This window comes from Labeo rohita, chromosome 9, assembly GCF_022985175.1.
Source record: "Labeo rohita strain BAU-BD-2019 chromosome 9, IGBB_LRoh.1.0, whole genome shotgun sequence".
Taxonomy (NCBI): domain Eukaryota; kingdom Metazoa; phylum Chordata; class Actinopteri; order Cypriniformes; family Cyprinidae; genus Labeo; species Labeo rohita.
This window is the reverse complement of record NC_066877.1, coordinates 1,609,968-1,634,032: the sequence shown is the minus strand read 5'-3', so window position 1 is coordinate 1,634,032 and position 24,065 is coordinate 1,609,968. Positions and strand designations below refer to the sequence as shown.

Below are 24,065 nucleotides of genomic sequence, written 5' to 3'. Positions count from 1 at the left end.
TCACTAATGAAAATAGATCCAAACCTGGACCAACTTTGCTGCTGAGAAACACAACAGTTGGCTGGAATGCCACAGACACAGGCAAACACTCTTAGAACACCACATATCAGATATGAGTACCAGAACTGTTACATAACTGTCTTTAAGTAGTGGTCACATCACACTCTAGTGTCAGCCGTAGTAACATGGCAGCAGTGTAAGGATGTAAGCTTTCATGATGCAACATGATGTTTAAAATAACAAACTACTTTTGAAGAGAAAAGTAGTTTGTAGGTGTAGATTGAGAGCTGCATCTCTGTGGTTTGGACCCCTGTGTCATTAACAGCATTCTAACCCTTTTTCAAAAGGAATGTATGTTTCATAAAGACTTCATCTGACTCAAATATATCAATGTTGTGACCAATACAAGTAGACCTGTGACCTTGAAAAATATCTGATTGAACGTGCATGCAATCCATATTAATATTGGAGAAATGTTCTGCTTTGGGAACTGCTGACAGCATCTGTCATTTGCCCCATAGACATATAGAATAACCATTAAATGTGTTTGTGTATGTGTGTGAGCAGGTGGTAAGTGCTCGCTGACCATTGATAAAGCTCTACCTGAGGATGAAGGACAATATGTGTGCAGGGCGGAGACCAACGAGGGCAACACAGAGTGTTCCTGTATGGTCCTAGTGGATGGTGAGTGTATCTGAGTAAATGAGTTTACGGCATGCTTTTCCTGTATCCACTCTATGAAACTTAATAGGCTCTCTGAGAGATGGGGTGTACTGTCAAAAGTGTCAGAAATGTAGCTTTTTCAAGGTTTAGCAATTTTTTTAACATAAAAATTTTACATTTCAATTTAAATTCCCCCATCTAAAATAGACCACTATGTAAAATCTGGGCATTCTTTGAAAATATTATAGTTTCATTCTTTCCGTTTTGGGCTGGGCAGTGTGTTTGACCATCTCCCTAGAGTCTCTGTCTGAGCTCTGCATCTTCCGGTAATTACTGACCAGATCAACTTGCGTTATGTTGCTTGCATGTCCTAAGATCTCACTTTTTCACTTTGCATAACATATCTTTACAGCTGTCTTTTTGTCCCACATGACATGTTCTGACAGTCATCTCTGGATCTCTATTTAGCTTTACAGGCCATGTTCCCATGACGATCTCTAGATTTTTGTCCTGGACATGTCCCTACAGTTGTCTCTGTCTGTCTGTTCTGTTCTGTTTCTTTTCTTTTTTTTTAGGACTTTACAACTGTTAAATATTTTTGTTTCACTTTAGAGGATGTGTTTAGCTGTCTTTTGGATCTATTTATCCAACTTAACAAGGCATGTCTTGATTTACAGACATTTCCCCACAACTGTTTCTAGGTCCATTTGTCCAGGACAAAATATTATTACACTATTATTATACTATTATACTATTCTAATAGTCATCTCTGTTTCTGTTCTGCTTTGCAGGACATGTCCCAGCAATTATCTCTAGATCTGTCTGTCCCAACTGCAGGACATGTCCTTACAGCTGCTTATAGATCTATTTGTCCCGCTTTACAAGACTTGACTCTACAGCCATCCTGCATGAGATGTCCAGCATGTTATATGTAATGCATGTCTAGCTTATCCATCGATTGCAGATGTCTTTGCCCAGTTCATGACAACAGTCACCTGATCACTATGTCCTGCTTTGCAGGTCATATCCATGTGGTTGTCTGTAGATCACTCCATCTCTATAGCTACCTCTTTCTCTCAGTTCTGATTTCCAGGAGATGTCTTTACATCTGTTTATACAGTAGATCTTGTGTCTAGATTTCACAGTCCTGCTTTACTGGGCATGTGCCTACAGTTGTGTTTGGATATCTCTGTTCTGCTTAACAGGCCATGTCCCTGCAACCATCGCTAGATCTTTGTGTCCTGCTTTACAGTACATGTCCCTACAGCCATCAAACAATCTCTCTCTATCTCATTTTAAAAGACCTTAAATGTCTTTGCAGCTGTCTCTAGATGTATCTGCATAGCAGTGACAAATGAAAGACACCTTGACCTGGAAAAATCTATATTTTTAATGGAAGCATGTTGATATTATTTAATTTCTTTAATATTATTAGTTACATAAACACACAGCTTATCCTAAATAGGCGCTTACCGTTTTAACGGCAAAATTCAACTTTTTAACCTCAGGTTTTGGCCTTTGTTTTGTCTCTGCAGTAAGTGGCAATCATAAAATGGTAATAACCTCTCAAAATAATTATTGATGTAATCAGCCCAGATAGTTTGGGGACTTTTTTGGTTTGTAGAAGATGAAGATGAAGATGAATAATATACTGCTTTCATGATGGTCACATGAATTTGATTCTAGTTTTTTTGTTTTCTTTCTGTATTACTCTTTCTGTCTGTCTGTGTTCAGATCCCACTGTCTCCACACCAGCTGATAAGCGGAGCAGGAAGCCCTCTACCCCGACCACAGAGAGTGAGTTTCCAAAATATGTACTTCCTTTTTTATATCCCAATATGGAGTGGCGTGGGAGATGTGAACCTTTCCCACTGCAGAAAGTTTGCGCACACGCACACACATTGTTATGTTGCTTGTAGCTTTTATAGACGACATCACTAGGGATATATCACTGAGAATAATTACTTTTTAATTACTTTTTAAGTCCACAAGTTAAAGAAAAAACCTTTCTGCAAAGGTTTTCAATTATTTGAGATTATATTTAGTGGGTTGCTACTATTGTTTTTTGTACAAATATGCTTAAAATCAGATTAAAAACACAAACAAACAAGGACATCCGTCTGCATGTTGCCTCATTCGTAATTATCTGCAGATTCAAGGAAAGATGTAAACTTTAGTGAACAAAATAACGTTGTGGGCTGGATGGACTATTATCAATAAAGAGTTAGTCCTCGCAGTATTTGCTTTAGTTTTGTATAGTCCAGAAGTTGTAGTACTGTATAGTATAGTAGAGCATAGACTAGCATAGTATAAAGCAAACCCTAGAGGAGGACACTGCTTACTTTTAAACCAGTTGTTGACTTCTCACACTCTTCATCAGATGAGATGTTTGACAAGACTGCTGGAGAGCTGACTTTGACTTATTTTATGTGTTAAACAAACTCAATGAGCAAGAAGTAGACAGACAAAAATGAGGGGTGAACAAAGGTTAGTTTTAGAGATATAAAGAGAGAATATAACAGTGTTTCTGAAAGTGGAGAGAAAGAGAAAGAGAGAGAGAGATCATGACTCTTACTGCATGACTGCTTGGCAAAACCCACTTGGATTTCCATGTATGGGCTCAGTCAAGACTCTCACCCTCACTCCACAAGGAGTGTTGTATGAGTTTTCTAACATCAGTGTTTTTAGCATGCCTATCATTCTTCAGAATGTTTTGTGAAGGTTTTGTATACTAGTGAGTCTACTTTTCGCCTTCTCTCTAAGCAGACTGTTATGTTTTGCACTGTATGTTTTGAACTATATCTTCAGAAATGGCTGAAAATGAAACTGGTGAAAGTGATGATGTGTGCACTTATCCCAAAAGTGAAATCTCCCATATGTCTCAGGAATATTAATGATTGTTTATTCTTAAAAGAAAGAAGTGAGGCTTCAAATGAGTAATATTACACGAGTAGTAGAATAATATTTACTCAACAACAACAGCCATTATAAAAGTTGCTAGGCAATTCAGTCAAAAGAACAAAGTTTTTTTTTTTTTTTCAAATTCTTCAAATAGATGTTATCTTTATTAACAAACCACATATTTGTGGTCTTAACAAGTACATTCTCACCTATAAAACTCTTAAAACTACATTTCGTGACATAAAAACAGTATTGTTTATAAAATTATAGTGGATTTGGGCGTCTGCCAAGATACTCGCTTAGAGAAAGAGCGGTTGGAGTTCAGATATCACTGGAATATCGCAATCCTCTCAGCCAATCAGATTTGAGGACCAGAAAGAACTGCTGTATAAAGGTTCATATATTTCTAAAGGTTCATGTTGTAGCATGTACTACAGTCAAAGTCTATCATAATTATTTGTGAGTGTTTATTTGACTTGGACATTCTAGGGCTGTCTAATGTTTCAGATCAATTACTTAATCATTTGGATTAATATTCTGCCTTAAACATGTAGCTGTCTGCATAGACAGTACACAGCTACAACAGGAATACATACAGTAGTCGCATACATTTTTGCAGCTTCAATATAAGCTTAAATGTCACAGGGTCAGTCTTTAGGAGATAATGATTCATGTTTGATGCTTTGTTTCAGAGGGGCATTTTACTTACTAATTTAGAAACTATATTCAAAATAAAAAACTGTGCCAGAGTTATTTGGATATCTTGTGCTGAGAATAAACAAGCAAGAAATCGATGGCTGACAATAGAAGGCTGAGAGTGATTTTGTAGCATCTGAGGCTTCGGCAGGTCTTCCACCATAGAGGTTACATTCAGTCATTGAGTTGTTTGCAGTCCTGGAAAGTCTGTGATTAAAAATCACGAAGCTATAAAAATAAGCAATGGTGTCTTGGATGATGGAAAAATCTAACCTCCAAAGCACTTCTGAATCACTGGTGGATATTGAACCCAACTGGTGTCCTAAAGAACCTAGTGCTTTCATAACCTGTTCAGAAACAACCACTACTGAATTCTGCTGTGCACATCACGTTCGCTATGTTGTGTTATGGGCCTGTGCCAAAATGGCTTCATTCTGTTTCTCTCTGTTATTAGCTGTGCTTGTAACAAGCACAGGCAAACATTGCTATTACCGTTCCACCAAAATTCACGGTCATTTGAAACCCAACTAACTGTAGAATATGTTAAAATTCTTTGGCATGCATCACTCTGAAGAAGCAGAATGCATTTTTGTACATTTTTCCCAGATTATTCTGCTGAAGGAACTCCCTCTCTTGCTCATGTGTTCTACTATGTCAGATTTTATACAGAACTTTTAAATAAAAGTTCTCATTTCTATTATGTCTCACCGTACATCACCATGCAGAAGTTTCAGTGAAAACATTATGTGTTTATTTCTTTTTGTCTGTCTGGTTATTTTCAGAAGTGGTTGACAGTGTGGAGTGGTGTTATATTGGGTGATTTGTTGAAGCAGTGGAGGGCAGAGATTATCTGTTACTCTAAGTACCTTGAAGTTGTCAGGCAGATACGTTTGATCCTGTGACCCCAGACAATGTAGACTAAACATTATGAAACATGGAAGTGGGATGCTGCTGCTCTGTGTGTGTGCGCATTTGCTCTGACATTGCCTTTACTCACCGCCTCTGTATTTGTCTAATAAACCTGTGATTTACATTTATGTCTTAAACACCTAACCACAAAGCTTACTGGATTTAGTAGGATCTGTATGTTAACTGTTAGTGTTTGTCGGAGCATTGTGAACATGACATGTTATGTTACCAATGATCTAAATGTATCTAAATTTTATCATTTGTTGAAGTACAGTAAGAACCAACTTGAATGCTAAAACAGACAGGTTACAGATAGTATAATCAGCATGGAGAACAAAGTAAATGAGAAACATCTTCATTTGACATCATTATTACCTGCTACCACGTGCAATGACTTATATTTACTTTATTTATTAGGCTAACCTTATCATTAGCTCAGGCATGCGGAACAAGTAAGGAACATTTTCCTTTGCACATTTACGCATTGAGTTGAGATTGCATTTTTAATCTGATATGAGCAAAAACAAGGCAATTAAGGATTGAGGTACTGTTTGTTTAATAGGCTGTACAGTTTTAAGGCCTTGGGTCACATCTAAAGTGTACAAGTGCATTTTTTTTTTTTTTGTACACTGGAATTTTAGTTTTCTTGGCTGAGCACCCAGAAGTAGAATACAAGCAATTGAACGGGCTGTACTTCCAATTCTTGTAGCCTTATTGTGATTTCAAACTGTTTATCCCAAATAAGTAGTTTTGTTTATTAAGTTAACAATGGTGATTTGTTGCTTGTATATTTGTTGAATGTTTACATGAATAAGTACTGTTAACCACTTAGTATTGCTTCCCCTTCCTGTAGACACAAAAAAACAAGAATGTGAGAGCAAGTCTTTCGATAACTTTGCTTTAAAAAGTATTGAATATTCAGCCCTAATTTAATCTAATCTTTTTAATAATTTGGACAAACATTTGGACAAACTATTAAATGTATGGACACAATGACAGCATTAAAAATGTGAAATTATTTACATTTGCACAGCTTTACAAACACAAATTTTTGTCAATACTTCATATTATATTTATATTATAAATATATTCACATTTGTTGTGTCTGCTTAATGTGTTAAATAATGTTATTGGCATATGCAGTTATATATGCTGTGCAAACATACAACAATAACAATAACAAGCAAATAAATCTATGTGCATCATGTAACTAAAATGTCAAAACAATTTACCTTAAAGGGGTCATCGGATGCAAAATTCACTTTTACATGATGTTTAAAAATTAATGTGTTGGCAGGGTGTCTACACAACCACCCTATAATGCTAAAAATTTTTTCAAAACCCTCACTCCCGTCTTACCTTAGACCTGCCCTGAATGAGCTGAGTGAGCTGTAAAGGCCCCGATATACTTTAAACGAAGTTCGTTTTCGTTCTTTGTTTGGTGGCAAAAAGAAGTTTGAAAAAGCGACGGTGTACTGTATTCAAACATTCTGACACCCCCACATTGGTGTAGGCAGGGTGTAGATTAATGTAAAAATGTGTTGCGCTGCTTGCGCATATGCCCTAAACACAACAAAGATGCAATAATGAAGTCTATCTAGATTTGAGATGGCTACCAATGGTCAGAATATTATAGACAAAAGAATAATGATTAGCAGCAGTTCAGAGTCAACTTATCATGTTTGCAGTACAAAAGAACCTTCAATACAAAAGAGTCCTTGGGAAAACTTCAGCATGTTGTTTAAGGTGTGTTTTTCCACATCGCTTTGCATAACTAGTGCTTTGTTGCAATTTCTTTCTAGGATTTAAATGCCTTCTCTGAAACTTTAAAGTCTCTCCGCAAGCAATCGTACATGTGTGCGTACATTTCGACACTCCAGTGTATTCATATTGCTAGTAACTTTGTGTTGTTGTTATTGTTTTGGATGTTGTTCTCCCATCTGACCTCCATGGAATGAGTAATAAAACTGGGAAAAAAAAATCTCCCATTAAAGAAGGTGGAGTTCCAGAACACACCCACCGACTGCGTAATTGGCATGGACCAAAGATGTTTAGGAGCCAAAACGAACTCCCCCTGTAAGTTTGCTTTGGTGTGCTGTTTCGAACTGCCGAAACGAACTCAAAACGAACTTCGTTTCAGCCTGATTTTGTTCAAAATTACGTCATATCAGTTCGTTTTTCGATTTAGTTTGAAGTATATCGAGGCCTTAACAGTCCGCCATTGTTTCGAAGCTGGAGCAAGGGAAGACAAAAATGGCTCCTAAGCAATTGAGGTGTTCTGTTGGTGGATGTAATAGTGAACATAGTAGTCATCATTTACTCCCGACATCTGAGCAGCTGAGGACGCAGAGGATTAATGTTATTTTTATTTTTGAAGGAAATGCGCCGATCCCCAATCTGCCTAAATGCGTCAAAGTTTGCACAAATCATTCGTAATGCAGCTTCACCTACAGAAGAAGTGAGTGTAAGGGTTAAATGCGTCTAAAGTAGGGCTGTACAATTATGACAAAAATCATAATTGTCAATTATTCCCTTGAAATTGTAATTGCGATTATTAATTATGATTATCACAATTTACATTGAATGATGTTTTGAATAGCTTTGAAGCAAAGCTATTTTTTTATATTGCTTGAAGCAACTGCATGCCACATTTTTATATAGTTTTATCTCACACACATCTTAAGCAAGCAGAATAATGTATGTGGATTTTTTTTTTTTTTTTTGTAATTGCGCCTTTAAACGATTACATAATTGTGGCATCTGTAATTGTAATCACGATTAGAAATTTGATTAATTGTGCAGCCCTAGGCTAAAGTAAATATTACGGCTTGTCACCCCACAGAAGAGAGCAGGGCAGGGTGAGCAGAGCTCATTAGCATTTAAAGGAACATCTAAGACTTTTTCTATGTACACAAAAGGCCTATTTCTCTCAAATATTGTTCACAAATCTGTCTAAATCTGTGTTAGTGAGCACTTCTCCTTTGCCGAGATAATCCATCCACCTTACAGGTGTGGCATATCAAGATGCTGATTAAGACAGCATGATTATTGTACAGGTGTGCTTTAGGCTGGCCACAATAAAAGGTCACTCTAAAATGTGCAGTTTTGTCACAAAGCACAATGCCACAGATGTCGCAAGTTTTGAGGGAGCGTGCAATTGGCATGCTGACTGCAGGAATGTCCACCAGAGCTGTTGCCCGTGAGTTGAATATTCATTTCTTTACCATAAGCTGTCTCCTAAGGTGTTTCAGAGAATTTAGCAGTACATCCAACCGGCCTCACAACCGCAGACCACGTGGAACCACACCAGCCCAGGACCTCCACATCCAGCATCTTCACCTCCAAGATCGTCTGAGACCAGCCACCCGGACAGCTGCTGCAACAATCAGTTTGCATAACCAAAGAATTTCTGCACAAACTGTCAGAAACCATCTCAGGGAAGCTCATCTGCATGCTCGTCATCCTCATCGGGGTCTTGACCTGACTGCAGTTCATCGTCATAACTGACTTGAGTGGGCAAATGCTCGTCTGGCATCTGGCACTTTGGAGAGGTGTTCTCTTCACGGATGAATCCTGGTTTTCACTGTACAGGGCAGATGGCAGACAGCGTGTATGGTGTCGTGTGAGTGAGAGATTTGCTAAAGTCAATGTTGTGGATCAAGTGGCCCATGGTGGCGGTGGGGTTAATGTATGGGCAGGTGTATTTTATTGATGGCATTTTGAATGCCCAGAGATACCGTGACGAGATCCTGAGGCCCATTGTTGTGCCATTCATCCACGACCATCACCTCATGTTGCAGCATGATAATGCACGGCCCCATGTTGCAAGGATCTGTACACAATTCCTGGAAGCTTAAAACATCCCAGTTCTTGCATGGCCAGCATATTTACTGGACATATTTACCGGACATGTCACCCATTGAGCATGTTTGGGATGCTCTGGATCGGTGTATACGACAGCGTGTTCCAGTTCCTGCCAATATCCAGCAACTTCGCACAGCCATTGAAGAGGAGTGGACCAACATTCCACAGGCCACAGTCAACAACGTGATTAACTCTATGTGAAGGAGATGTGTTGCACTGCGTGAGGCAAATGGTGGTCACACCAGACTGGTTTTCGGACCCCACCTCCCCGAGCCCCGCTGGACCCCCCAATGTAGCAAGAACAAGTACACACACACACAACCTTAAGACCAATTATCTGTTCATGTGTTTCATGTGCCACTTTGATTTGATTTATGTATTGATATGTGTGTCTAATCCAATGTAAGTAAGACATTATAAGTGTGACTTGAATGTCCAAAAGTATCCAAATATGTTTGGTCCCACCGTACATGTGCTAAGACCCCATTGCCTCAGCATCCAAAATTTTGCAGTGAGTTGAATGTCTGAAGATTTTTATTATATTTGTTGTGCTGCAAATTATTTATTATTAAAGTAAGTTAGGGAGATCTGGTCAACTCCAGTATTATCTCTGTTTATAACTTCAGCTTGAGATCTGTTTTGTCCAAATTTTGGGGATTCAGGTGAAAGCTCACTGAAAGCCCATTTTGAGCCAGAAGCAAAAATAGTTTTGTATTGGAAAGAGGATGTTTTCATTTCCACGGCTATAGAGAAAAAGAGAGAGGAATGGGAGAATGGCCTCTCGGAGAGGGATGAGATTGGAATGTCTTACAACTGACAGAAAAACTCCTCCACAGTTTGACATTACTTTAGTTCAGAATAGCTTCATTGCCACCGCTGCAGCTCTAGGCTTGTGTTTGTTGGCTTTGCCATCACATTGTTTCATGACAGCGATCAGATGTAAAATAAATAGTGCCAAAAGCTATTTCCTGGATTCTAGTTGGAGATATTTTTAGTATGACCAAAAAAGGCAAAGAGCAAAGAACCTTAGCAGCTGATCTGTCCTAGTACATCCAGAGAAAAACATCTCTCCTTTCCTCTGATTCTGCCCTCCCTTCTTCCCGTTTTGTAAACGTGAGCGTGCATGTTGTCTCAAATACCCTACATTCTATGAGTATATCTACTGGTTGATGTTAACATGCATGTGTTTGTGTGACTTGAAACCTGAAGGTATATCAAATGCACAGTAATTAAGGATAAAGTACAGTCAGCTGGTCAACATCATGCTTACAACCATTCATAAACTAAGCAACAGCTCTACCATGTTTCAGCCTGCTGGACAGACTGCAGCTCTTTTCCAGCTAATGCTGATGTGATGTATATATATATATCCACAAATCTGACTTGTGATGCAGCCTGAAATGAATATCACATTGTGTTGGTTCATTTATGCCAGAAGAGAACTTGATTTGTTGGGTGATTCATGATCAGTTCTCTGGACTGAGATTATATGTTGATCTTATTTTATTTGTTATCTGTGATGTGATATCTGATCTGTGTTTATTTCTTGTGTTATTCACTACAGATGAAGCCAAAATAAAGAAACCCCCACCCAAAACGCTTCCTAAACAAGGTAGGGTCAAATCATCATCTGCAGAAGAATATTGAATATATTTGAAAGATAAATTCCCGGGTTAAGCAACTTTGTGTATATTTCTGTGACATCCACTTGATTACAACAGAAAAATAGGAAAAAAAAAAAAAAAAAAGAAAAAAAAACATCAATGGGGTAATAAAAATCATGTTTATGTTCAATAGTAAAAATACTTTCAGTACATTTTGGCCAATCACAGATGCTACTGAAAAATTTTATCCTGGAACAGTCCTTTTAGCATTTAAATCATTTAAGCCTTACATTTCCAAAAGTTGTGTATATAAGTGACGAAAAAAATAAAATAAAATGTATTTTAATTTGCTTTAGCTTGTTCGTCACACATGATTTGATATGTTGCATGAGCAGCACAGGTGATCTACTCACAACAGAACATACTTCAGATCTCACTGCTATGCCACAGTTTTTGTTTTTACACAATCTGCTGTGCATTTTTTCAATACGTTTCTGACTAGACAAATGGATCTTCAGCAAACTTACAGCCCGAACTGTCTGTGTAACTGGATTATGTGTGTCAGGTGCTCCTCCTCAGATCCAGCAGTTTCCTGACGATATGAAGATCCTGGCGGGTCAGGAGGTCAGTCTGCTGTGTAAGTTCACTGGAGCTCAGCCCATCAGCTGCACCTGGCTCAAGTTCCGCAAACCAGTAAGAGTCATTTCACCTTTTAACATGTGCAGAAACCCTAAGCAAAAGAGAAAGGCTGCTGAATGTTTTCATTCTTAAACACGCAGATGGCACATGAATTCACTCACCAGTCACTTTAAATACTTTAAACATTAAGTTGTTTTTGCTATTTAAACTGGACTTTAGACTGGGAGTGGCTGTCTGGGTAGGCAGCTCACAGCTTTTTAGAAATAGCCATCATCCTTAATGACCAAACACTGCAAGCACTTGCGTATCACTCTGTACACATGGCTCAGACACAAAATTTTAGTTGTAAATGTATGTTTTTACTCCCATTTATTCAAGTTAGTTGATTTTCCAATTGAAACTGAATATTTAGAGTAGCCTACCCTTACCAAAAAGAAGTATACTTCAAGTTTATTTCATTAAGTATACTTAAGTAAAGTTCAAGTATATGATTAAGTATACTTTATGTAGTAAGTAAACAATGTCAGTGCACTGGTAGTATACTTGCACTGGTAGTAAGTGTACTATTTCAATACTCCTTGGGACTAAATTGGCACATTTTCTAGTGTGTGTATGTATGTATATATATATATATATATATATATATATATATATATATGTATGTATGTATATATATATATATATATACACACACACACACACACATTTAAATATACTTTAAGTATAAACGTAGAAAACTTTGAGTACACAACTAGTTTTTATCTGTTTTAGTTTGTACTGCAACTATACTGAAAGTGAACTTATAGGTATACTGATAGTTTACTAATTAAATAGTTGTAGCAAGTATAGTCTCAGTAAACTTCTAGTTTAGTAGTTTTGTACTGCAAGTATACTCGTACATTTTCTTTAAGTGAACTTTACACCATACTTTAAGTATACTACTATGTCCCTATCATGAATAAATTTGTATATGTTTTGTTATATGAATATCTGAACATACAAAATATCAAAAGAAAGATCAGGGTATCTGCTTGTAAACAAAAACATTTTATTCTAGCTTTATGCATTCTTTTTTACATTCTTTTTTATAAACACTTGAATGTAGATAAGTTTCATAAATAATAATAAAAAAAGAAATAAATAATATTTTGAACACAAAGATGAAAAAAGACTATGAATTGGATTCAGAATGATAATCAAAACATAGATAGATCAACACCCCAAAGCTTGACAGTCATTATAACCTTTTCATGGGTCACATTTTATTTCATAACATTACAGTTTTGATGCTGTTTTGATAATTGATGATTGTGTTAAAAACGCGTGAAAGCATCTGTTGGTTTGGTTTCTTAGGTTTTGGAAATTCTGTACAGAAGATCTGTAATAGCACCCCCTACCATATAGCAATGAAAACATGGATTCTCAGAGAACAATATTGCTCAAATATATTTTAGACTTTTTCTAAGTCAAATATACTTAAATGTCATTTCAAGTATATTTCTGAGAAGTACATAAAAGCACATTTCTGATAAGTACATAAAAAGTAGACTGAAAGTATACTTTCCTATTTTTAGTTTAAAAGAAGTATACTAATAGCACACTTGAATAAACTTTTTTTTTTTCATAAGGGCATGTCTGCAGTAGCACATGTATTCATGTTGGTAATGCAGATCCTCTGCTCCTTCAGATTCAGGAAGATCAGGGCATTTCGATAGTGAGCACAGACACCAGCAGTCAGCTGACCATCACAGAAGGACAGCAGGAGCACTGCGGCTGCTACACTGTTGAGCTCAAGAACAGTTACGGCGTGAGACAGGCCGCCCTCAACCTCACTATAGTCGGTAAGTTCGAATGGTAGTTAGCACTTGAACATCTGGCCATATGCGTATGGGAGTCATTACATGAGTTTCACAATATTTGATAAAGCACAAAAATGTACTCTCAAATACCAATTAAAAGAAGGAGGTATTCAAACAGGACGGGTTATTGCATATCCAGCACATTTGCATGGAAAAACTATTGAAAAACAATGCATTTGTCAACAAGAATGTGTTCGACCCTAGATGAGGTTTGTTAGAAGGCCAGAGGGAGGGATATTTTATTGAAAATGTGATCAGCAAATTTTAATGTAGAAATACAGTGCAAATCATATAAAATGAACAGTGCGAATAGAGATAATAAAATAAATGTACAGGCCCCATGTGGCATTAAGATAAGCTGTTTATTTCAAAAACATTTCAGTGATCTATCTCAACAAATTTGTGAAGTATATCATCATGGCATGCACATTTTACATTTTACAAGGCTGCTTGCAGAGGTGAACGATACCCTACAGATACCTTAGTAAAATTATAAAGTACTAATTTTCAGTTTCGTTTGATTAAACATCCAAAAGTACTTGATAGTTAATATCGTTAAATATTAAAACTGAAAAGTCCTAGAACCACGTCCATTTACTCTAGTCAATAAAAAAGATTAGTGCAGACATTTAATGTCTCCACTAATCTTGTACTTTCATAATATTTATTTTATATGTATCAATTTACATTACTGATAATTAAAGTTTGCACAAAAAAAAAAAAAAAAACTGTAACAAAAAAAAAAAGAATTGTGTAAACATTTGGTGATAGGAAGAATAAATGTGTTAACAGGAACACTATGCAAACATACTAGTTTTATATCATTTGAAATTATAAGTGGAAATTGTGCTGCTGACTCGAAAAACAGTTGCAATCGTATCCAGATCGGGAACCGATTCAACCAATTCAAAGAAAGGTTCTTTCTTGCTTTTTCTTTCTTTCTTTCTTTCTTTCAAATGTAGTGTAGAAGTTTAAATACTCTGATAAAAATGTAAGGTAAATGTAAGGTAAATATACTTCATTACCAGTGTTGGGGGTAGTGCATTACATAATCAGATTACTTTTTTTTCTAAGTAAATAGTAAAGTAACTATACCCAGTACACTTCTCATTACTGTCCACTACTGACTGCTTACAGTCAGTAAAAAAGTGAAGTAGTGAAATGAAAGAGAAGCAACAGTGACTATAGATAATCTCACCTCGTATTGAGGCTAGCAGTAGCTTGTAAGACTGCATAATATAAACCTGGTTACTAACTTTAGCACTCTGATAAATCTGTAATGATTTTTATTTTTTAAATGTCAGTAGGAATACCCCTGCACCCCATCTATAACTGAAATTCACACTTTTGATCACCATTCACCATTGATGGTTTTGACTTTTGACCTTAGGCCTTGGCCTTGGTTTTGCATCTTTAAAGACTAAAATTACACTATACTTGTAGACAATTCACTGTTTCCTCTGTGACAACCACACAATCTGGGCTGAAATGCTGGCTACCATGTAGTCCACATGTAGATGATCTGACACTTTTTAGGACACAATGTTGAGACAGCTTTTTTTTATCTTGGTCTTCACAGATAAACCTGACCCCCCTGCCCGCGTCCCAGCAGCCTCAGACATCCGAAAGTCCAGTCTCACGCTGTCCTGGTATGGGCCGACATATGACGGCGGCAGCGCCGTCCAATCCTACAACCTGGAGATGTGGAACTCTGTGGGCATGAAGTGGACAGATCTGGCGTCCTGTAACAGCACCTCTTATAACGTGCAGAACCTTCTTCCAGAGAGACAGTACAAGTTTCGAGTGAGAGCAGTGAATATTTATGGTGTCGGAGAGCCTAGTGCAGAGTCTGAGCCCGTGCAGGTGGGGCAGGCTGAAGAGGGTGAGCACCACCTAGTGGATATCAGTAGTAATATTGGAGTTGCAAAGAATGGATTACAGTGTTAACTTTGGTTTAACAGTTTAAAATATGTTTTAACAACAATCTGTTGATTTTACAGAAAATAAGGAGGATGAAGTTGAGCATTCGGATGATGGTATGTCCCATGTTTGTGAAATTTAAGTTTTAAAATTGTAACTGTCAATTTTCTTAGTAGTGAATATAATGACATTGTGCATTTTAAACAGCTGCATAGTTCATATTGCTTTCATGTTTTTACTTTTATACATTTTATTGTCAGTTTTAAATCAATTATAGGCACTTTTCAAACCATTTACTTTATGAATATAATGTCAAGTAAATGTAAAAATTAATATATTTATATAATATAATTTTTTACAAAATGAATGACAGCTAGTTTTAGGGTCATCTTTTGAAAACACAGACATCTTCATGCTGATGTGTGTTTCTCTCATGCTAGTAATCGGACACATATAGGCCATAAAATGCATGTGCTTCTTTGTTTTGTGCTGTTAGAATGTGCAAAGACGGTTCATTCTGTACTTCAACTGCTTATTACTGATATTTTCTGATAATATCAAGTAATAGTGTCAGTAATTTATTACAGGTTTTCAAAAATGTTATCCACTGATGTTTTTCAAAGTTTCATTTTCAGTAAAAATGAAAAAAAATAAATAAATAAATAAAAATAAGGTAAATATTGCAATTTGACTGATTATAGACAATCCAGAATGACAGGGATCCATTTCCTCTCTTTTCACCACAGAATCAGAGAAGGAACCGGATTACAGAAATGTGACGATCAGGACAGACATAAAGGTGAAGGACCTGTATGATGTGGAAGACAGACTGGGCACGTGAGTATGACAGCAGATTAATGAAATGGCGTGAATGATTTCATATTATCATACTGTAAAGAAACCAGGAACAACATATCTACTTTTCTTTTGTTCTATAATCTGTCTAATCAAAAGTAAAACAAACATAAGTCTGTTCAACATTTTGAAAGAAAAACAGGATCTGAAAGATTGCATTTTTTCAGTATTATTTCTTTCTTGATTTTCTTTGTTTTGTTTTTTTTTTTCAGAGGGAAATTCGGGACTGTTTTCAAACTGATAGAAAAGTCCACAAAAAAGGTGTGGGCTGGGAAATTCATAAAAGCATATTCTGCCAAAGAAAAAGAAAATGTCAGACAGGAAATTGCAATCATGAATGACCTGCATCACCCAAAGCTTGTGCAGTGTGTTGATGCTTTTGAAGGAAAGACTGACATTGTAATGGTGCTGGAAATGTAAGTGTATATGTGTTTTATGACATTCAGTCATAGATTAGTGAATGTAAATGTAATAGTTTTCTAGTTACTTGACTTAAAAATGAATATATCAAGCCTTTTATCAACTCATCAGCTCCCAAACAAGAATGTTATTATATTAAAATCACCTTTAAAGTTGTCCAAATGAAGTTCTTAGCAATGCATATTACTAATCAAAAATTAAGTTTTGATATATTTACAGTAGGAAATTTACAAAATATCTTCATGCAACTTGATCTTTACTTAATATTTTGACCCATACAATGTATTTTTGGCTATTGCTACAAATATGCTACATAAGACTGGTTTTGTGGTCCAGGGTCAAAAATGTCTTGATCAAGGGCAGTTTATAGATCAACTTTTGTTTGTTACCTGCAGATCAACTATTAGACCACACCATCCTCACACTAAAAAAAAAAACACTTTCTGTTTTTATCAGTAAGTGAACAGTCTGTAAAATAAAAAAATCCTCTGCATGTTCATTTTATTCTGGTGAAGTCACTACAAGCACATCTTGTCATTTTGATTCCTGCACTCACTAGGATGAATTAAGGTTAAGAAGTCCCAGATAATTTCTAAATGAAGTCAAATAGCACATAAATTGAGTTTTATCAAGGATAATTACATTCTTGTTAGAGCTTGTCAATATTTTACTGGATGTCAGCAGTTTATACAGTATTTAATTGTGTCTGGTGTATTGGCTGAACGCTGGTGTTCTTCAGGGTCTCTGGAGGGGAACTGTTTGAGCGAATCATAGACGAGGACTTTGAGCTGACGGAGAGAGAGGTGATCAAATACATGCTTCAGATTGTGGATGGAGTAAATTTCATCCATAAGAAAGGCATCGTCCACCTGGACCTCAAACCTGAGAACATCATGTGTGTCAATAAGACCGGCAGCAAAATCAAACTCATTGACTTTGGACTGGCACGCAGACTGGGTCAGTAGAAACCCCTGTTTTTTATGGGGTTTTAGTATTTTGATGATGTAATTGAAAACATTTATTTATTTACTATTATATATATTATTTATATATTACATATTTATTTAGGTAAATTAGTATTTATCAATTATTTAACATAAAACAATTATGTATGTTTAGAATTGGTAATTTAAGATTTACTGATGGTAAGTCACAATAGGTATAGAATTTTGAAAATTAAAAAAAAAAAGAAAAAAAATCACTAATAATTTCAACTGAAAAGCCATTTGAAGTCACTTGTTTGTTTAACATATTATCTATAGTTTTAAAATTGATTGTTTTGTGTCTTTCGTATGGCTGTAGAGAATGCCGGCTCTCTGAAAGTCCTGTTTGGCACCCCAGAGTTTGTGGCTCCAGAGGTGATTAATTATGAGGCCATCAGTTACGCAACAGACATGTGGAGTATAGGAGTAATCTGCTACATCCTGTGAGTACACAACCATCATGAAGAGAAGTTTCTTTTATGACCAATGAATCATACCCAGATCCTTATGGATCTGCAGACTTAATCCCATTTTCTATACAATTCAGTTGTATAGAATGTATGCTGTATGCAATTGAATGCTGATACTGAGGCAAAATCTGCAAAATTATGTAAAATAAATGTAAACTTGAGCTGAGAGTACTACAGTCTTATTGGTAACTGGAAACCTAATGAAATTATTCAAAGAATTAATAAATAAATAAAATATATGGCAGCCCTGTAATTCATCCAAGAGTTCCCTTCCTACAACCAGAATGGGTCAAGCCTCATAATTGACGTTTTCTAGTTTGGTAAAAAAAAAAAAAATAAAAAAAAAAATATATATAGATATATATACTGAAAAAAAAGTGCTAATGTAATGTCTTTTGAGATTTTAAGTTTTGAACTGATATATAATTTCTTATTATTTCTAAAACGTGATAGGGAAGAAAGTTTTTAGTTCTGACAAAGGTCAGAACTCATGTTATGATGACAATTTTTTTGAAGTTGCACTCTTGACATATATTAATCTATTACTTTTCCTACATAATTTGTAACACAAAAAATATGGTAAAATATCTATTTAGGAATCTTAGACCTTTCCAACAATGTATAGTTTGTCATGATTAGATTAGGATTTATTTCTAATTATTAATATATTAATTTGTATACAGTAAATGTTAGTATATTTTAAAATGAACATCCTTTATATTATTTCAACAAACTGGACTGAAGCAACTTAGGTTCCTTAGGTTTTTTTTTTTTTTTTTTTTTTTTTTTAGAAAAAAGGTTCAATTGTAACGACCAAATATGATGTACATACAGTATATCAAATGTCAAATGTACTGCTATACTGTATGAGGTATAAACCTGATGGTTTTTTTTTTTTCATTCATTGTTTCTCTTTAGCGTCAGTGGTTTGTCTCCCTTCATGGGGGACAATGATAATGAGACACTGTCTAACGTGACTTCAGCCACGTGGGACTTTGAAGACGAGGCATTTGATGAGATCTCAGATGAGGCCAAAGACTTTATCAGTAACCTGCTGAAGAAAGACATGAAGTGAGTGCTTCACTTTTACAACGCCGGAGTCTTGATTCGGAAAAAAATAATAACTGTTGCCTTGCCCTTGAGTCATTTTGAATGTTTGATTGAATTGATTTCCTCCATCTTGCATCATGCATCGGTTCTCCCTGAGGTGCAGCAGTAAGGTTCAATTCTCTGTCAGAGATCATACATTTTCTTTTACAGTTTCGTCAGTTTATTTTTCTCAGAGCTCTTTCTCAAAGCAGTTGACACACAGTTACAGATCAGTGTTTGTGTGTTATTGTCTGCAGAGCTCGCCTGAGCTGCGATCAGTGTTTCCAACACCCCTGGCTCAAACAGGACACCACCAACATGGAGGCTAAGAAGCTTTCCAAAGAGAGGATGAAGAAATATATTCTGAGAAGAAAGTGGCAGGTCAGGAACTAGAATGATAACAATCTGACATGTTTCTGATGTGTTAGTGAGTAAAGCCATAACTAAACATTCTGCACACTGTTCTCCAGAAAACAGGACATGCGGTACGAGCTATTGGTCGACTGTCTAACATGGCATTGATGGCGGGCGTTCATGCCAAAAAGAGCTCCCCCACTGAAGGTGCACATCATTTCTGAGCTGTAATTGCAGATAATATTATATTGATTAAATAAAATTGCACTGAAGTGTAAAGTACACTTTCATGATGGTTTCTTAATGTTCTTAATATAACTTTTAAAAAGTGTGGTTTTAATAAAATAAAAACAATTCAAATTATTTTTTCTTATAGTACAATTTAAATCATTTTGTTTTAATAATCTTTTGACGTGCTCTAAAGAAGTACACTTATCTTGATGTGTTGACTCACATACTAAAGCATATGTGACACACTTATATAGTTTATTGTAATTATAATTTTAACTGAACAGAATTGTAACTGTAGTGTTATTCAATACTTAAAAATTATATTTGAAATGTATTTTATTATATTACATCATTACAGCTTAAATGTGTAATTACAAATATATTTGAATACATGACATAGAAGTTTTTTTAATACAAATTACATTAACTTATTTATATTTTAATTTATATTTTAGTTTACTTTAAATGCTTGCCAGCACTTTCATCACTGCACTTTAACCATATTTTAAAGAGATGTAATTATGAGACAAAAACAAGTTCTTAAGTCCTATTTAAATAAGTCCAAATACACATTATAAATTATATAATTGAATATTAGCTCTTAATATAAATTTATAATTATAATGTATTTTCATTGAATTGAAAACAACATGCAATGAATTGTCCGAAAGCATTACATCTAGTTCGAACTTACAGTAAGAATATTCTTTTAAAGTATTATTTTAAAGTACTACTACTTTTTCACAAGGGAGATGACATTGTTAACCTGGTTAGTACTGTTAAAACTACCCATCTTTATTTATTTATTTATTTATTTATTTTTAACATATGGATCAGTGAAGAGTTATCATACTGTATGTCTTGTGTTTTTCTGCACTCTTTTTGAGGTTTAAAACTTTATTACTGAAATTTAACATACAGATGAATATTATTAATATCCGAAATATTCCTTTCTGTCATAGCAGAGGATAAGAGTTTTCCTGCTGAATTGGAAAAGAAAACTCAAATGAAACCTACATTCAGCACTGTTATTAAAGACGTGGAAGTGGTGGAAGGCAGTGCTGCTCGATTCGACTGCAAAATTGAAGGTAAAATTAAACAACTAAGTACTCCCTGTAAACCCTAACATAACATAACATTTAATACTAACTCATGTCTCCCTATGATAATCTTGTGCAAACACACACACACACACACACGCACACACATACATCTTTACTTTTAATACTTAGATGTAAGGAAATGGCATTAAATTAAAATTAACTTTCATTTGGTAAATTCTGGCATTGCGTTTACAGTATATTACAGTTTTTTCCCTTGAAGTGATCCACTGGCAGCATGGTTGCCAGCTTATTACTGTTTTTCTACAGTTTGTTACCATAAATTAATTACAGTTTATTACTGTTAAATTACAGTTAATGCTGTTTTTTTTTTATCTGACATATTTAACCCTTTAAACCCCACAACAAAATCCTCAGTTTTAAATGAACTCTTACATGTGTCCACACTGCAGAATGTTTTAAAGTAGAGCAAGGTAAGAGATAATTAAGTGACGAATTAAGTGATGATTGTGCATTAGTGCATTAGGGCTGCTGACCCTTGACCTTTTACACTTTAACATTTCTTTGGTTGCCGTAACCATGTGTTTATAAACATATGTTTATATTGTGGCAAAAAAGCTTAGGAAAAAAAAACAGTGTTGTCGGTTATGTTTTGAAAATAACATATTGTTAAACACTTGGTTCACTGATTCACTTTGTTCAGTGTTTTTTTCTTTTATCAAAAATATTATACACATTATTTTATTTTACCCCTGTGATACTAGAGCATTAAGCAGTCTGTTATTAAAGATCGTTAAACACATCAGTTACAAAATAATTTATTCATGCTGCAATACATGCTAGTCATGGATGTTGTTGTACTATGTTTTGTACTATGCTGGTACCCAACATGCATTGCAGCATGAAGCTTTCAATTGTTGTTGTTGTTGAGATTCATATGCTGATTCTTGATGTCGTTCTGCCTTAATAATGTAGTGAAGGCGCAAAACTGTGCTTCATGAAGTGTTGAAACTTATGGAAATCAGTTGTTTTTAAATAGTGCTTAAGAGTGCATATCAAACTGCTAAAGTCATATGATTTCTGGTAATGAGGCATCAGTATGTCATAACTGTTTCAAAAATTTCAACGGTTTACCTTTGGGAGGCAATTTCTGTGGGTCATGCGAGTTCATTTAGAGAGGCAAACCGTATGGTTTTTACCTGATCTTGGATCAGTTTCATCAATTTGTAGACATTTTAACGAGACATTTCTTTAATTAAAAGTCTCTTACTGGTCTTTATATAGAAGCTGTCCATAAAACAAACTAAGCAAGCAAGCGAAAATTAATATAAAATATTTAAGAAAAACATACTTTACAGACACTTCCTATTTAATTGTATCTTTTTTTTTTTTTTTATTGCATTTAATGTACTATACTTTCAGTAAAAAACAAACAAACAAACAAACAAAAAAAATTGCAATGGGTTTTTAAAAGCTGTTTTTATGCATGTTTATACATAGCCCAAGTGTTTGATGCATTTACGCGTTTTTGACCAGTAGGCGTGACCACCAGCGAATCATTTTGTGAAACAATTGGTTCAGTTGATTCGAAGCTTCGAAAAGGTTTGTTTCTCCCATCACTAAAATGATGTAGCAGTACTTCAGGTTTTCCGAATTCACTACACTGACTTATTTCATAGAAATTAGACTCTGAATGAAATCAGTGAATCAGACCTGTAGATGTTACTTATGACCACTATAATATAACTATAACCAACATTATTTGCTCAACACCTTTTATGTCACAACAAAAGCATCTTAAACATGCAGGTAAAGTTCAGATCAAACTAATGTTCAGATTTCAAGGGTCAGGAGCCCAACTAAAGGAAACACTAATCTCCACAATGGTAACATCAAACGAAAATAAAATATGAACAATCTCTGTAATTCTCAGTAAGAACTTTTGTAGACGTCCGACAGAAATAAAGTCGATCTGGTAATAAGTGAAGCTGGTAATGCTGTTTGTGGACTTGTTTAAAACTTCAGGTGATTTTTTCCAAGGCTGTGGCTGGAAGTCAGTTATAGCTTGTGTGTTTGTTTCTGTTCTTGTTTCTCTTTTCCTCAATGACTCAGTTGTTCATCTGTGAGTCTGAATTCACTCTTTTGTTTTCATTTTCTCTGTCAGGTGGACTAAATTAATAAACTAATGTAGGGAATAGTGAATGAGGGTGTAAGGTGTGATTTAAAACTGCCTCTGGGTGTCGACTTTGTATATTGCAGTAGGCTATTTTCTTGAAAATGACAAATATTACCCAGCATGCACTGTTTTCAATGTATAGTACTGTTTTAATGGAAAACGGTATGTTACTGTCAAAATTTGGCCGTTTTTTACAGCAATATTTAAAAGTTTAACTATGTAAATGCCTTTTATTTAAAAAAATAAAATTGAATCTGTTAATATGATATTTTGTAATTACTCTACTCTTACTGTACTCTTAGGTTATCCTGACCCAGAGGTGGTGTGGTATAAGGACGACCAGCCGATAAAAGAGACACGGCATTTTCAGATTGATTATGATGAAGATGGAAATTGTAGTCTTGTCATTTCTGAGGTCAACGGTGATGATGACGCAAAGTACACCTGCAAGGCCATGAACAGCGTTGGAGAGGCCACCTGCACCGCTGAACTCATCGTGGAGGTGATGGGAGGAGAGGAAGAAGAAGAAGAAGAAGAAGAGTAGAAGACAACCTCTATTGTCATGTTTCTCTTTTTCACTTGGTGCTTTTATTCTCACTGTCTTTCGGACTTTCAGATGATGACAATGATGATGAGGATTATGAAGACCTCAGATCGCCTTTTGCTGCACTTCCTTCATTGCACTTTCAGTTTGTTCTTCTTGTATTTATGCAACAGCCAAAGTCAGATATCAGATTTATCACATAACAATATTACACACATTCCAGTGGTTGCTTGCTCTTCATTGTCGTGTTTTTCTCTACAAGTAGGTTACTTCCAAACAAACATTTCTAAACTCACATGTGTGTTTGTGTGATCATCGCACGTGACTGTGTGAACTGAGCAGCACTTCCTGTCTGTTAGGACAGCTTTATTTAAGCACTGTAAACTCATGTAAGGTTGTGTGTTTTTGTTTGGATACGTTTTCCTCCTTTCACCATCTGTCATATAGCAGCACTCAACAGATATTTGGAGACACATGTTTATTTTATTTTATTAGGAATGTCTGTAGATTATATTTCTTGAAATGTTTTTAGATATATACGCGTTGGATAAAGTGCAGGTTGCATTGTAATGAAAACACTACAAATGTCGTTATTCACTTTTAAAGAATAAATTTTGATCACAAACAATTTGTAAACTGTGTTCACTTAAAAAAAAAGTCACTGAGGTTGATGAGTCACTGAACGTTATTAAATATTTCTGTCATATTCCAGTACTGCTTTTATAAAATTAATGAAAATATTAAAGGACACAATTTTTCATTAAAACATGAATTATTTTACTAAGCAAATTCCAAAATAAATGAAGTACAAAAATTAAATGACTTCT

At 35.3% G+C, this 24,065-nt stretch overlaps 1 protein-coding gene across 2 annotated transcripts in view; it reads left to right on the top strand.

Moving 5' to 3' along the window:
- Window positions 1–23,428, top strand: part of mylka (myosin, light chain kinase a) — a 79,807-nt gene extending 56,379 nt beyond the window's left edge. The window contains exons 17-32 of one of the 2 annotated variants that reach the window (XM_051119251.1): window positions 568–684; window positions 2,398–2,460; window positions 10,598–10,645; window positions 11,203–11,330; window positions 12,964–13,117; window positions 14,715–15,017; window positions 15,136–15,171; window positions 15,802–15,892; window positions 16,123–16,326; window positions 17,070–17,287; window positions 17,633–17,756; window positions 18,702–18,854; window positions 19,130–19,253; window positions 19,343–19,433; window positions 20,423–20,545; window positions 22,997–23,428. In XM_051119251.1, coding sequence (XP_050975208.1) covers window positions 568–684; window positions 2,398–2,460; window positions 10,598–10,645; window positions 11,203–11,330; window positions 12,964–13,117; window positions 14,715–15,017; window positions 15,136–15,171; window positions 15,802–15,892; window positions 16,123–16,326; window positions 17,070–17,287; window positions 17,633–17,756; window positions 18,702–18,854; window positions 19,130–19,253; window positions 19,343–19,433; window positions 20,423–20,545; window positions 22,997–23,238 — 2,219 coding nt within the window. In that variant the 3' untranslated portion in view covers window positions 23,239–23,428. Of the gene's footprint in view, window positions 1–567; window positions 685–2,397; window positions 2,461–10,597; window positions 10,646–11,202; window positions 11,331–12,963; window positions 13,118–14,714; window positions 15,018–15,135; window positions 15,172–15,801; window positions 15,893–16,122; window positions 16,327–17,069; window positions 17,288–17,632; window positions 17,757–18,701; window positions 18,855–19,129; window positions 19,254–19,342; window positions 19,434–20,419; window positions 20,546–22,996 lie in introns of both variants that reach the window. The other variant, XM_051119250.1, reaches the window with a different exon arrangement.
- Window positions 23,429–24,065: the final 637 nt, after the last annotated feature.